General features: G+C 40.4%; 1 protein-coding gene across 1 annotated transcript in view; it reads left to right on the top strand.

The window, feature by feature from the left end:
• Nucleotides 1-444: 444 nt before the first annotated feature.
• The window catches only part of PGM5 (phosphoglucomutase 5), an 83,625-nt gene continuing 70,894 nt past the window's right edge, over nt 445-13,175 (top strand). The window contains exons 1-3 of the mRNA XM_084503994.1: nt 445-827; nt 8,602-8,764; nt 11,505-11,651. Of these exons, the coding sequence (XP_084360120.1) occupies nt 567-827; nt 8,602-8,764; nt 11,505-11,651 (571 nt within the window). The 5' untranslated portion in view covers nt 445-566. The remainder of the gene's footprint in view (nt 828-8,601; nt 8,765-11,504; nt 11,652-13,175) is intronic.

Below are 13,175 nucleotides of genomic sequence, written 5' to 3'. Positions count from 1 at the left end.
GTGAACTTTCTTATTACACAAAAAACTTGTTCGTGAGTAACACGGGGGAAAAAATCCCTTCTTCTCACTTCAGGCGCTGCAGAGACAGAAGGTTTTCATGCGTTAATTCCTCCTTGCTCCTCTCTTCTCTCGCCCGCAAAACGGGGCACCACCACCTCCAGCGGGCTGGGGCTCAGATGCAGGTGCTCCTGGCACCCGCAGCGGGCTGTGCTCCCCCGGGCCGGCTGCCGGGGGTGCCTCCCGGGGCTACCCGTGCCTGCCGGGGCCGGCTGCGGCGCTGACAGAGCGTGATCCCCCCGCGCAAGTGTGCCGCGCTGGCCGCCCCTCTGCCCCCCCAGCCTCCAGTTACAGCCCTGGCAGGAGGCGGCGGCGCCTTGCAGGGCTATTTTTGGCCGGCGGCAGAGGTGCCGCGGGGGCCCCGAGCCCGCCTCCGCCCCGGGGGGCCGGCCGTGAGGGAGCCCGACCCCGCGGCCGCCCGGGGGAGCGGCACCAGCCCGGCCGCCAGAGGCTGCCGCTCGCCAGCCGAGCCACAGCCGGGCGGGCGGCGGCGGCGGCGGGGCGCCGGCATGGAGAGGACCCCGATCCCGGTGCTGACCGTGCAGACGGCGCCCTACGAGGACCAGCGGCCGACGGGCGGCGGGGGGCTGCGGCGCCCCACGGGGCTGTTCGAGAGCCAGCGCAACTACCTGCCCAACTTCGTGCAGAGCCTCCTCTCCTCCGTCGACCTCCGCGACCGCCAGGGCTGCACCATGGTGGTGGGCAGCGACGGCAGGTACTTCAGCCGGGCGGCCATCGAGATCGTCGTCCAGATGGCGGCGGCCAACGGGGTAAGAACAGCGAGCCTCTCTCTGCGCGGAGGGCTCGGGCTCGGCGCCGTTCAGCCCCGGGCTGTGCCGGCCCCTAAGGCTGCGGTGCCCCCGGGTGTAGCCGAGGGGTCCCTGAGAGCCCCGGGGGGCGGCCGGCCCCGCTTGACGCCTCGCCCCGCACGGGAGCAGGAGAACGCGTTTGACCCCGCGGCAGGGAAATGCGGCGGGATTAGAAATATACTTGTGTGGGAAACGGAGGTGTCAGGCGTGTGCTCGCGGTCTTCTAGAGACATAGCGGGAAAATGTTGCCGAAACGGGAGAAATTCAGCACCTTGGGTGCATTTTAGCAAAAAATGTTCTTCACTGTTCACCTACTGAACAAATCACGAAATGCGAGAAGACAACAGTGGCAGATAATTGTAATCTGATGGGTTACAGCTTTTTTGGTTCAGTTTTGAAAATAAGTAAGAGAACTGATATCTTCTGATAGCACACACTCAATTTGTATGTATTTGTACTTATTTCCAGCTTTCTAGCTGGAAATATCAGCTAACATAGGCTCCAAGTTTTCACTTCAAAGCAGAGTTAAACTGCTGTCTCTTTGTTAGGATGGCCAATTTGATTCTTCAGGTCAGGAAAAAGAAGAAATATAATGCTATTGCATTTTTTTTTAGTGAATTGATTTTTATTTTTATTTTTTTAATTACCCCAGAGGTCTTTACTTCAGTCCAGTTTCACAACCAGAAGGTCTTCCAACATCAAATTTCCAGGTGTCTGAATTTTCCCTTCTCATTACTGTCAAGTGCGAGCTGTGTGGTGTAGCCAGCCCAGTACAAACAAAGAACACTTTTAATTTATCCCTAAATCATGGTCTCGCCAGTGCAATGCTGCCAAACACATGCTGAGCAGCACCTGAGGTTCCAGGGAGCCTGGCTGCCTTGCGTATCAGGTGCCTTTGTAAGCTTGCTGTTCACGCAGGGCTTGGCACGGGACAGAGCCTCAGTGGCACCGGGCGTGAGGAAGGCTCTCAGGGCACTCGCCGCGGTATGTGGCACAGGGAGTGAGCACCGGCTGTGGGGAGCAGCAGGGTGTTGCAGCTTGATGCTGGGAGGCCCAGAGGAGCCCTTTCCCCTGGCCCCTCTCCCAGCTGGCTCAGCGAGGGAAGCCGCTGGAAGTGTCTGCTGACAGGGCAGGGTAAAGCGCAGTGAAAGCTAAAGTGGCAGCCCTACAGTGAGAGCTGCTTTGCTGGTCCTGAGGTCGTGCGTGTCCCTTGTGCGGACAGTGTGAGTTAGGGCTGCAAGGTGACCACAAGGACTGAAGTGCTGAGGGAGGCAAGAAGTTGAGGGCTTAGGAGAGCAGGGGGTTCTCAGCCAGACTGTGCTGTATTCCAGACTCCTTCCTGGCTAATTTTCCTGTCAGCTTGCCTCCTTCCGACTTCTGTCACATTCCCCATTCCCCTGCAGATTAAGCCTTTTTGACCTCAGGAGGTTTCCAGTTTGACAGATCGCTGGCACTTTGCTGTAATAGTACTTCCTCTTTTCTTAAGTTACTGCAACTTTCTTGGAAACAGTTTCTCCTGACTGTTTTCTGAAGCCAAGAAACAAAGTTTTTGTGCTCAAACAGTTCCCACAATATGTGAATTAAAGCATGATACTCTTACTAATGATACAGTCCTTAGAGATTCAGGAGGCTGGTTGGTGGGGTGACACTGACATTGAAAAGTCTTCCTGTTTCTGTGTGCTCCATCCCCTCTCTGCCAACCCCACCTTGTGCACCCTCTTCCTTGTCTCTACAGCACACTGTAAGTGCATAAGCCTCTTTTTTTTTTTTTTTTTTTTTCTTTTTTTTTTTCTTTTCTGTTTTAAATTTCTTTTCCTCAGTGAATACTAATTGCACATTTTATTCTTTGACTGTTAAAATGTGACAGCTGGGAAATTATCTGAACCTCCCTTAAACGTATTGTTCAGTGCTGTGCTGTATAACGGGAGGGAGAGAGAGGGAATACTCCTGAGGGCAAATATCTTTCCCTTTGGGTGAGGTGAAATGTCACTAAAAGGAGTGTGGCCAATATCACAGGGGGAAACAAAGTGAGCTGGCATAGACAGGATGATATGAAATGTGTGGAAGCCTTGAAGCTGTGCTTAAAACCTTTACCTGCAGCAGAATTCCAGCAGAGTGATGGCCAAATAGTGCTCAGAAACTGAACCTGAGTCTCTGTCCTGCAAGACATGTACTGAGATGTATGGTTAGTTGTGCCTGCTGAGTATAAAAATAAAGGGGATTTTCTATTATCAACTGTAAATGTATTGCCCTTTAGAGTCACTAGGTTCCCCTTGTTCTAATTCGGTGACTCACCCCGCATTCTCCCTGTGTTAGCAGCCGAGCACAGTTGGCATCGGCCCCAGGACAAGGAATGAGCTGAGGCCCCCTGCCCAGTCAGCTGCCACTGCTTGCCCTGCCTCCCTGTCATCGGTGGGCCCTCGCGCTCACACCCTCCAAGTTGGGGTTGCAGGTATACACTCCACAGCTGCAGCTTGTTGGCAACAGCTACAGGGTGGTCTGTGCCATGCAACTGTAGTCTGCACACAGTTCACCGCATCTTTCTGTTCAGAAAAATGGGTATAGACTAGCTGGAAGCGGTCGCCCGTTGATGGAGTGCACGGATGGGTTTGCAGCAAACTCATTTAGGTAAGGGACTGCATGTCACAGGAGCGTGGGGGAGTATAAAGAAAGCCAGATAGGTCCTGTCTTATTCCAGGCTGCAGTAGCCACTTTTGCAAAGTGAGATTGTAGGAGAATATCTGAGGTTCTTTCTTCCTTTTTACCCGTGTCCTGACAGTAGCAGTATCTGTGTGTCTTATCAGAAAGAACTGAGGCAGAAAACTCCATGACATGTAACACAGTTCCACTACAAATTCAATGCAAATATTCCATTAGACCCATCAACTGCATGTGCACTTTATTTTTGGTGCAAAACTTAGGATAAATTTAAATGCAAAACAATTATATCAGGGTCTGATCAGAAGCAGATGAACTGATGATCATAATTTGTCTATGGAAAGTCATAGCAACATCGCAGAGAAATCACAGAGTACTGCTAATAACTCTGTGAAGGTTTGAAGTGGCAAAGAATTTTCCAGTTGTCTTTATAATATCATGTTGTTTGTATTTCCCATGGTCTTCTGTGCAAATCTTGCCTTTCCTCCCTGCACCTGTATGACTGACATATTTGCTTCTTTGTTGAGCCTGGCAGTCAGTTATCACTGAGATATTATACTGAAAGATAGGACAGCATTGCCCCATGCTGTTCAGGATATAATCTACTCTCTTATATTATTTCAAGTTTAATTGACTGCGGCATGTGAGGGAGAGATTACTGGAAAAAGAAATAATAAAAAAGCATTAAGTGACTCCATGTTGATCTACTGAATTGTCTGCAAATGCACAGCTGCACGTGGTGATATTGCATAAAAATGTTCCTGTAAAGTACTTGTTAGGGTGACTATTCTTGTGGCCATTTGAGTTTGCTGAGGATCATAGTCTTTGTTGCTGCTGTTGCCACTAAAAGCAGAGTGACAAAATAGAATGTGGCGTGGGGCACAGTATTAGAAGAGCCATTACATGCCTGTGATCTTGTAGCCATGCAAGTTTTTGAATTCCAAAGATAGTATTTCCCTGCTATGAAACTGTCCAAGATTTTCAGAAGGATATTACTGGAACTTTAATTGTGAGTCAGTATACAGACACTATTTTATTTCTGTTCTAGCCCAGCTTGTGTGAAGTCTGTAAATCTGAGTCCATTACTTAAAATTAATTAGATGTCAGTTTAATATTTGATTCAGAGACAAAATGAACAGCAACTGGGCCAAGAGTGGATGAGGCTGTGCATTCCTGCCACCAAAATGAAGAGAAGAGAGGAAGATGTGTACACTTAGAAGGAGTGTCTTCAGGGAATTTCACAGAAACACTGAAGACATTCATATAGACTGAAGCTCTTTGCAACAGTCACCACAAAAAAAAAAAAATCTGTGTACTATAACATATAATTTCACTTTCATCTTTAAATTACAATCCTAAATATTACAGTATTTTTACAGTATGGAATTCAGTCTAATGAATAACATTTCTAATTAGAATACGCACAATAACATTGTGACAAATGCTGAAGGAAAAGCAAAGTAGTCCTGTTCATATTAATTTGTGGCATCCAGAAAAATGAGAAAGATAGTTTCTGTTGAACAGGAAAAAATGGAGATACAGTGAAGAGAGAGTGCCAGGTAATTTGTGCATTCTGAATACTCTACATATTTTGCGTACTTCAAAACAGTAGTTTCTGTGTGCTTGAAAGCACAAATCTAAACCTTGCCTAGAAGTACAGAACAATTCATGATATACCCTATTTTCAAATATAAATGCATTTGTACTTGAATACCTCAACATGGATTCAGCTCTGTTGTTTTCAAACATTTTTCAAAATATAATTCTTGTCCTTTTGCTTACCCATATACAATTCTGTTCTAAGAGTTGGCACCCATTTCTGACAGCTGTATTTGGAAGATTGAGTCATTGCTCTAGTGTTCTACATGCTTCATGGTTTAAAAAAGGGACAGAAAATGTTCAAAACATTTTTTTTCTTTCAATATTTATTTTCATTATGCTTTCCTTCTCATAATAAATGTACTGGTATAGTCTGGAAGAATGTTTGTTAAAGCCTGTTAACTAACGTTCTGTGTTTTTTCCAAAGCTTTGGTACAATTGGCAATAATGGTTAAATGACAGTACTAACACAGCAATCTTGCAAGAAATGACATCTTGTCCAAAAGCTGCTTCATAGACTGAAAAAGAACCCATAAAAGGACACTTTCAAATTCAAAGTAATTTGAAAAAAATCTGTATTTCTCTTTCAAATTACTTACATGGCACTGGTATAAATAAAACAGTAAGTAATGTGGCTAACTGAAAGTTTTCTGTCTTGAGCTTTATTTTGAAAGTGCCTCAAGGCATGTGCTTGAGCTGCTAGTTATTTCAGTGCCCCTCCTGGAGGAGTTTTGAAGGTGTTTTACCCTATGTGTTTTCTGAGGCTGACTCATCAAAGTCAGCCCACAACAACTAGAAACACTTCTGCTTTACAAAAAAGAGTCTTCCTCGTTCCACAACATTTCTGCAGTAACAAGTAGCATTGTATAGAAAGTATTTTAGAAGTAGTTCAGTATTCAAAACAGTTGAACAAAGGAAATGCAAATGTAACATTGGGAGATTTAAAGTAGTTGTAAGAGATGGTAATAACATTACATGCATGCTATGTTGTCTAATCAGTAAGAGAGATACCAGTTTTGTTCTGTAATCAGTGAAATAACGTTTAATCAGCCACTTCACTAAGCCTGGGGATAGAAGCAGAAGAAAGATACCTTTATTGTTGCTCCTAAGATCTGTAAATTGTGATAAATTGAGAGATTGACAAATACATGTACTGTAAATTGCTGTTTAGTTTTACCTGCAGGGAGAAGCATGAGTGGGAAGGCCGGAGAGCCAGAGAGCCAGAAAGCAATACCGAGTCTGCCAGGAGCAAATGCTGTCACCGTGCACTAGCATAACATTTAGTCTGTTCTCCAGGGAAAGCTAATCACTACTGTGTTTTGTTCTTTTTCCACGAATAATCATATGTTGGCCTCAGGTTCTGCAAATAGGAAGACAGTATTGTTCTTAATCATTCAATCTTAGGCTAATGAAACCATATTATGAGTCTTGAATAAGAAATAAGATTGTTCAATACCACTGAACTGAGCAAAAATGAGGTTCAGCCATCTGGTACATGTGTTAACCATGTGTATGCTCCACCCTGACCAATTGACCATGGCTATGGAATAATGAATTAGAAAAAAATATCTCTTGAAACACAAAATGTGGATTTTGTTATTTGGATAATTTTTCCCCCACAGCATACATGTTTCCCTGAAAAATATTGTAATTAAAGTAGGATAATGAGAAACCATATTTTTTGGTTTCTTACATTTATTTCTTATCGTTTCCTTCATAATTGCCCCTACTGGGGATAAAAAAAGGCAGTGAGACAAAACATTTTCCTAGTAGTAGCAACAGTGAATCAAATGAACCCTGAAGGTTTTCAATTAACTTTACTTATGATTTAGATAGCTTTCCTGTTTTCTAGCAAAAAGATCCAAAAGCATCAACATTATCTGCAAAAACTGTGAAAAGAGATCAGGGTGGATAAACACATCATCCTAACATCAGAGCTTGAGATAGAAATCTCAGTTAATATTTTTTCATATTTGAAAACAGGTCTTGTCATTCTCAGTTGAAGAGAAATAGCTAACCGTAGTTCTGTGTTTTGTGAGAGTTAGAAAAAACAACAACTTATTTTTCATTTAGAAGCTGATTGTTTCAATTTGGAAGTCTTTCTTAATTATTAAAATGGTTAACAGTAACAGGCTTAATAAATTGTCTATCCTTTGCTTTCCTGAAATTATTTGGAATCCCACCTGTAAATAACTGTTAAAGGTCTCAAACAAATGCTGGACCCAGAAGAAGATCATCTATGTAGGGAACAGATCTTTCTACAGAGGAGTCAGGTAGTGACATCTCATGTGCCGTTGCTTTTCCACACAGACTGTAAAGCCATCAAATCTCCCTTAAAGTAGAACAAGAAATCTGAGGTTGAACTCCCTGTTTTTAGGTAGTGAGTGTGAAGTATTTGGAATTCTCCCTCTTTCCCTCCTTCTTTCCCCCCTTTCTGTTTTTAACCTTCCTGAACTGTTACAGAATAGTTTTTGTTTGTTTGTTTGTTTGTTTTGTTTTGTTTTGTTTTGGTAAGGCTATTAAAATATTTTGCAGTATCTTCTTAAGCTCTATATAGAGCTGCCTCAGTTCTCATCTTTAATATTAACCTTCCCCTCTCATCAATGTTTTTTTTTACTTGCCTGTTTCACAGGAACTAGAACCTTTCCGTATTTCTTTGTAAGTAAATTTCTGGTCGGCTCCTAGTTTATTTATGTTGAGTTGAAACTGCAGTATGTGTAGGTGATGAAGGCAAGGTTTTGAAATTGGAACCACACAGTAGGGCTGCACATAATACCAAACACATTGAGTCAGTGTTTAATAACACCACCTGAAAGCATTTTTTTTTTTAGTTTAAGAATGGTGAGAACTTCTGCTCAGCTCTGCCCTGGGAAATGCAGCCTGTTCATCTGGAAAGAGTAAATAATGACTGAAGAAGAAATCGTATTTTCTATGGGGCAGGACATCTAAGGGTATTTGGATTACAGAGATGTGATTTAGAGATTACAAGCTTTAGTATGTTCAGTGTTTGTGATTGCACTGAAAGGCTCCTCCATGAAAGGCAAGTTGCTTGCTGTTCTCTCTTAGCTTGTTGAAGCTCCAGCCCTGTACACACTGTATCCACACAGTCAGCCCTAAACTATAATGATATTTGAAGGTCTTTGCTGATTCATAGGGGTATCTTGAAAAGTCTGATAGCAGGATTGTGCCCTGGTACTGTGCTTGGAAGCTTTGCAAATCACTGTTGTGCCTATGCTCATGCTTGCTGCACTGGGGCTACAAGATACAGTGTTTGTTCACACTCCAGAGTAGCATCCAACCAACCCGTGTATGTGTTTTTTTCTGCAAGAGAATAGGTTCCATAGCAGGAATTTAAATTTCCATCTTAGCCAGTGTATACATCTATACTGTGTGTGTATATTGTGTGTGTTTGTGTTTGCTTATTAATGTTCAAGAATTTAGTACCATTCAGAATATTTTAACTTCTTTTTTCACCTAGATTGGCAGATTGGTTATTGGGCAGAATGGTATCTTATCCACACCTGCTGTTTCATGTATTATTCGAAAGATCAAAGCAGCTGGAGGTATTATTCTAACAGCTAGCCACAGTCCTGGGGGACCTGGAGGAGAATTTGGAGTCAAGTTTGAGGTTGCTAATGGAGGTGGGTCTTCTTTTATTAATGTGTTTACCACATTGCATCTCAGTTTGATGAAACTAGAGTCCAACTGATTTTAACTGTGAGTGCTTTTGGTTATTCTGTTAGAACTATAAGGAACACTATATATTTTATTTTTTTTCCTCATGGGTAGGAGTGTCTTTGTTAGCATGTGTATGTACAATAAGTATTAAGCATTCATTAAAGTCGTTGCAATATTGGTAAGATTTCTACAATGGAGGTTTACTGTCATATTTTTATTACATTTTGCTTAGTCTGCCAGACCATTGTAACAATTTTCTTCCTTTTATAAAGATGCCTTTGAAGGAACTTTGTTTTGCTTGTATTTCTGTATTGCTTGTCTTGGCATTTACTTTAAAACTTTTAATTTCAGAAGTGCTGTAAGCAGCAAAACTTAATGTCTTATATAGAAGAAAGAACTTCTCATGTTTACCCAGAAAATAACTGCATTTATCAAAGGAGAGTTGTACCACTTTAGTTAACTATTGTTTAACACTATTGTTAAATAGTTAAAATTTCACTCTTGAATAATTTAATTTGTATATACAACTGATGTCTCATTTTCTGAAATCCACAAGTTGACACATGTAGTTATGTTACACATTGTATATGTTTTATGTTGTAGATCTGTGCACACGCATAAAGCACCACAGTGACAATTGCTGATATCATGTATAATTCATAAACATAGAGTGCGTTCCTTTTGAAAATCTCAAAGTGCCCTTAAAATAGTGTTTTCTTGCCTATTTTGAAGCTGGGAAGACTTGACAAGGGGATACTTCTCCCTTGTATGTTGTTTGACTGAAAAACATGCATAGTTAAACCAGTGGGATTTTATAAACAGAACAGGCTTGAATCCTAGAGAGATTAAAGGGACTATGTAAGGGCAGGCAGTGAGAAAGCCAGGGGCAGAGCATGAACACACCAGAACCAAACTGTTAAATGCTTTAGCACTCTGTGAACTTCAAAATACCATGTACCACCTAAAATCTGTTTGATAAGTAAGTAGAAGTTGGTGGGGCATTTTTTTGTGGTGTATTTTGCCTTTTTAAAGAAAATTCAAACAGGCTATTAAACTTTAAATGTAAACTTTTATAAGTATATAAATATATATACCTGTATATATACCTCAAGCACAGGTCACAGGGTTCAATTATTTATGATAATCTGTGAGGACAAAATGAAAAGTAGTTGGTTTAAGTTGCCATTGAGAAAATGTGAGTTAAGCACCAGGCAAGACTTTTTGTCTCAGAGAATAGCTGAGCACCACAACAAGCTCCTAGGGGAGGCTACTGTTGCTCAGTGTTCTCATGCAGTCTATTTTGCAGATCCTGGCTAGGCAAACAGGCTTATTTCTGTAGTTGTAGGAGAGAATGCAGAGCGATACTATGGGATTGCCTTAGCTGGAAATATTACTAGATGAAATATCCATTCATTGAGAATGATCTAGAGTGAATTAAACCCTATGGGTAGGTTTGGAATAGACCAATAAGAAATCATTTTCTAAGCCAAGTAAAGAGTTAAGTGACTGTTACTTGTATTGCCCTGGACTGTCTGATGTACTGGATCTGAGATGTGGCAAGGCAATTCATGTGGCAAAACTGCATTGAATACAGCAGCATTGCTAGAGGAGGTGGGAATTTAGTGGTGAAAAGACTGAGACATTGGATCAGGAGAGAGTGAACATAAAAGAGAGTATAGGAAGTCATTTTCACAGTGGAAGTGTAGGAGAAGAAGAGTCAGATAAGCCAGAATGGTCTTTTGTTGTAACTTTGACTGAAATCTTGCATTACATGCAAGATTTTTTTTATTACCATTTATATGGTAATAAATTTTTCAAACCTGTAATTTTTATCAGATTGTCAGTAAATTTTGTAAAATACAGTCAATCTTCAGGATTTGGTAATAAAAGTGCTTCACGAGTAAGATGTGATTTCTCTTTTTCAATTACCTACCTGTAGCAGGTCAGAATTGCTTGTCAAGCGATTAAGTTATTTTGAATTCTAACAAAGATACATGTATATTTCATTAAGCCATTGGAGGAAAGCTGCAAGAGAATAACACTGTTAATCTGGTAAAGTATTCATTAATGATAATCTATGCCTAATGAAATTAAGTGGAGTCTCCTTCTCTGGAGATATTCAAGAGCCATCTGGATGCCTACCTGTGCAACCTGCTCTAGGGAACATACCTTGGCAGCGGGGTTGTACCCGATCATCTCTGGAGGTCTGTTCCAACCCCTACAATTCTGTGATTCTGTGAAGTGTAACATGAAACTACCTTAGCTTCACAGGTGTGCATTTACAAAAAGCCCTACAAAATACCAGAAACTGCTTCTGGCAGTTTGTCCATTAATGTATATGTTGAGATTTGTTGTAGAAGAAAAAATGTCAAAATCTTTGAGCAATAAAGCCAAGGGAAGTTGGCTGTAATTGCTGTAATTGTTTTTCCCTGGGTAATTATTGACTTAAGTAAGTTTTATTAATGTATTGAGTGAGATTATACTGTATTTCCTTTTTTTTTTTTTTTTTTTTTTTTTAAGATGTGTTAAATGTGTTACAGTGTAAGAGAAGACCGTATCTTACTGCAATGTTCTTTTTTGGGGCTTATTCTTCAATAATGCTGATACAATATTGAATTTATTTTTAATGTAGTACATTTTTTTTTGGTAAATCTTAAGATTTGAAAAAAAAAATAAAAAATAACACATTTTCTTTTCTTACAGGACCTGCTCCAGATGCAGTTTCAGACAAAATTTATCAAATCAGCAAAACCTTGGAGGAATATACCATTTGTCCTGATCTCAGAGTTGATTTATCTCGCTTAGGAAGACAGGAGTTTGATCTGGAGAACAAATTCAAACCTTTCCGAGGTATAGGCATAGGCTTTTATGCATACTACATTTGTTTATTCTAGATACTGCAGTTGCTGCAGAATGCTTATTGGTAACTATTTAAACAAATCTTAATTTCTTCAGAATGCTTTACTACTAGCAGTTCTCAAAATATTAAGCAGTACAGGTAAGTGTTGCATTTATTTTGCACACAAGGGAGTTGAGGCATGGACTGCAAGTGCGTTGGGACTTACCATTTAGTCAAATACCTTTGCGGAATATATGCGCTAATGGTTAAACTAGCTAACTAGTGGTTAAACACAAAGCACATTTTTGGGCTAGGAATAATTTGCTCATGTAAATCTTATTGGCAGAACAGTTCATGAGAACCTTTACTCATTCTTTGCTCATGCTTCCTTTCTGAAAAGTTGTGAGATGCAGAAGGAGTAACTTAAAATGTGAAGTAACATGAAGCACATGTTTAATTTTAAGCATATTAATAATTTTACGCCTATGTTTAATTTAAAATGAGATAACACTGCCATTTTGTTCTGAAGGAGTCAAAAGCAAAGGAAGAACTCCAGAAGAGGAATATTCCAAATAGCGTAAAACTTCTGTGTGGCCTTGGGAACTATTCCTCATTCTTGATGGTCTAGAATTAAAGCCACTTGCTTTTCCAGAAAACATTTTCAGAGGGAAAGTACATTTTGATAGATGAAGTTTGTGATTTAAATACAAATTTTATTTTTTTTTTGTTTGTTTCTGTTGTCCTTTAAAATAACATGTTCTTTTTGGCTTCTATGGCAAACAAAAAGCAAAGAAAATTCATCTCTTAACACCACTCTAGAGTCATATTAGATTGCTAAATTTTGACTTTCCAGTATTTTAGTCTCTCCAAATTGTATTTTTCAAAATGAAAATTAAAAGAAACACACTACAAAATACATGACAAGTAGCATAAAAATAGATTAAAAATAACTTTAATTTTATTGAATTTTCTTCTGAGGAAAAATTGTTTCCCAATCATCTCTCCCCAGAATGCATCATTCTGGGACAATATAGCTGCCAGAGAACCCTCCTGCAATTGGCCTACAGGTACATGAATAAATATAATTTACACAGGTCTGAATGCAAAATCAAATTGCAGAAAGAATGAAAATAATTTAAGAAGTATTTTAAGATTTTATCTGATGTATTTCGAACTTCTCATTACTCAGTTGTATGAACTAACTCCTGCAAATCAAGGCTACAGAGGTGTTGAAACAACTGAGAATAAGTCAGTTGGATTCGGCAGGAATGAAAATAATTTTTAGATTTTAAACTTACATGCACTTTACCTTAATATGTGTAAGCAGTTCCATGAATTTGAGGCATTTGTTCATTTGTGGGAAGCTTAGATCCTACATATGCTTTATTAGGAGCAGGGCTAAGAAGGTATACAAAACTGTCTTTTAGTGAATTTTTGAGAATGTAACTTTATACCACAGAATTGACTCTTTTTCAAATAGGCTTTACAGATTACTTTTCAGCCTTGGGAACTTTTTTTTTTTTTTTTTTTTTTTT

The sequence above is a fragment of the Aythya ferina genome (assembly GCF_964211825.1).
Source record: "Aythya ferina genome assembly, chromosome: Z".
Classification (NCBI taxonomy): Eukaryota; Metazoa; Chordata; class Aves; order Anseriformes; family Anatidae; genus Aythya; species Aythya ferina.
This window is presented reverse-complemented; position numbering and strand designations above follow the sequence as displayed.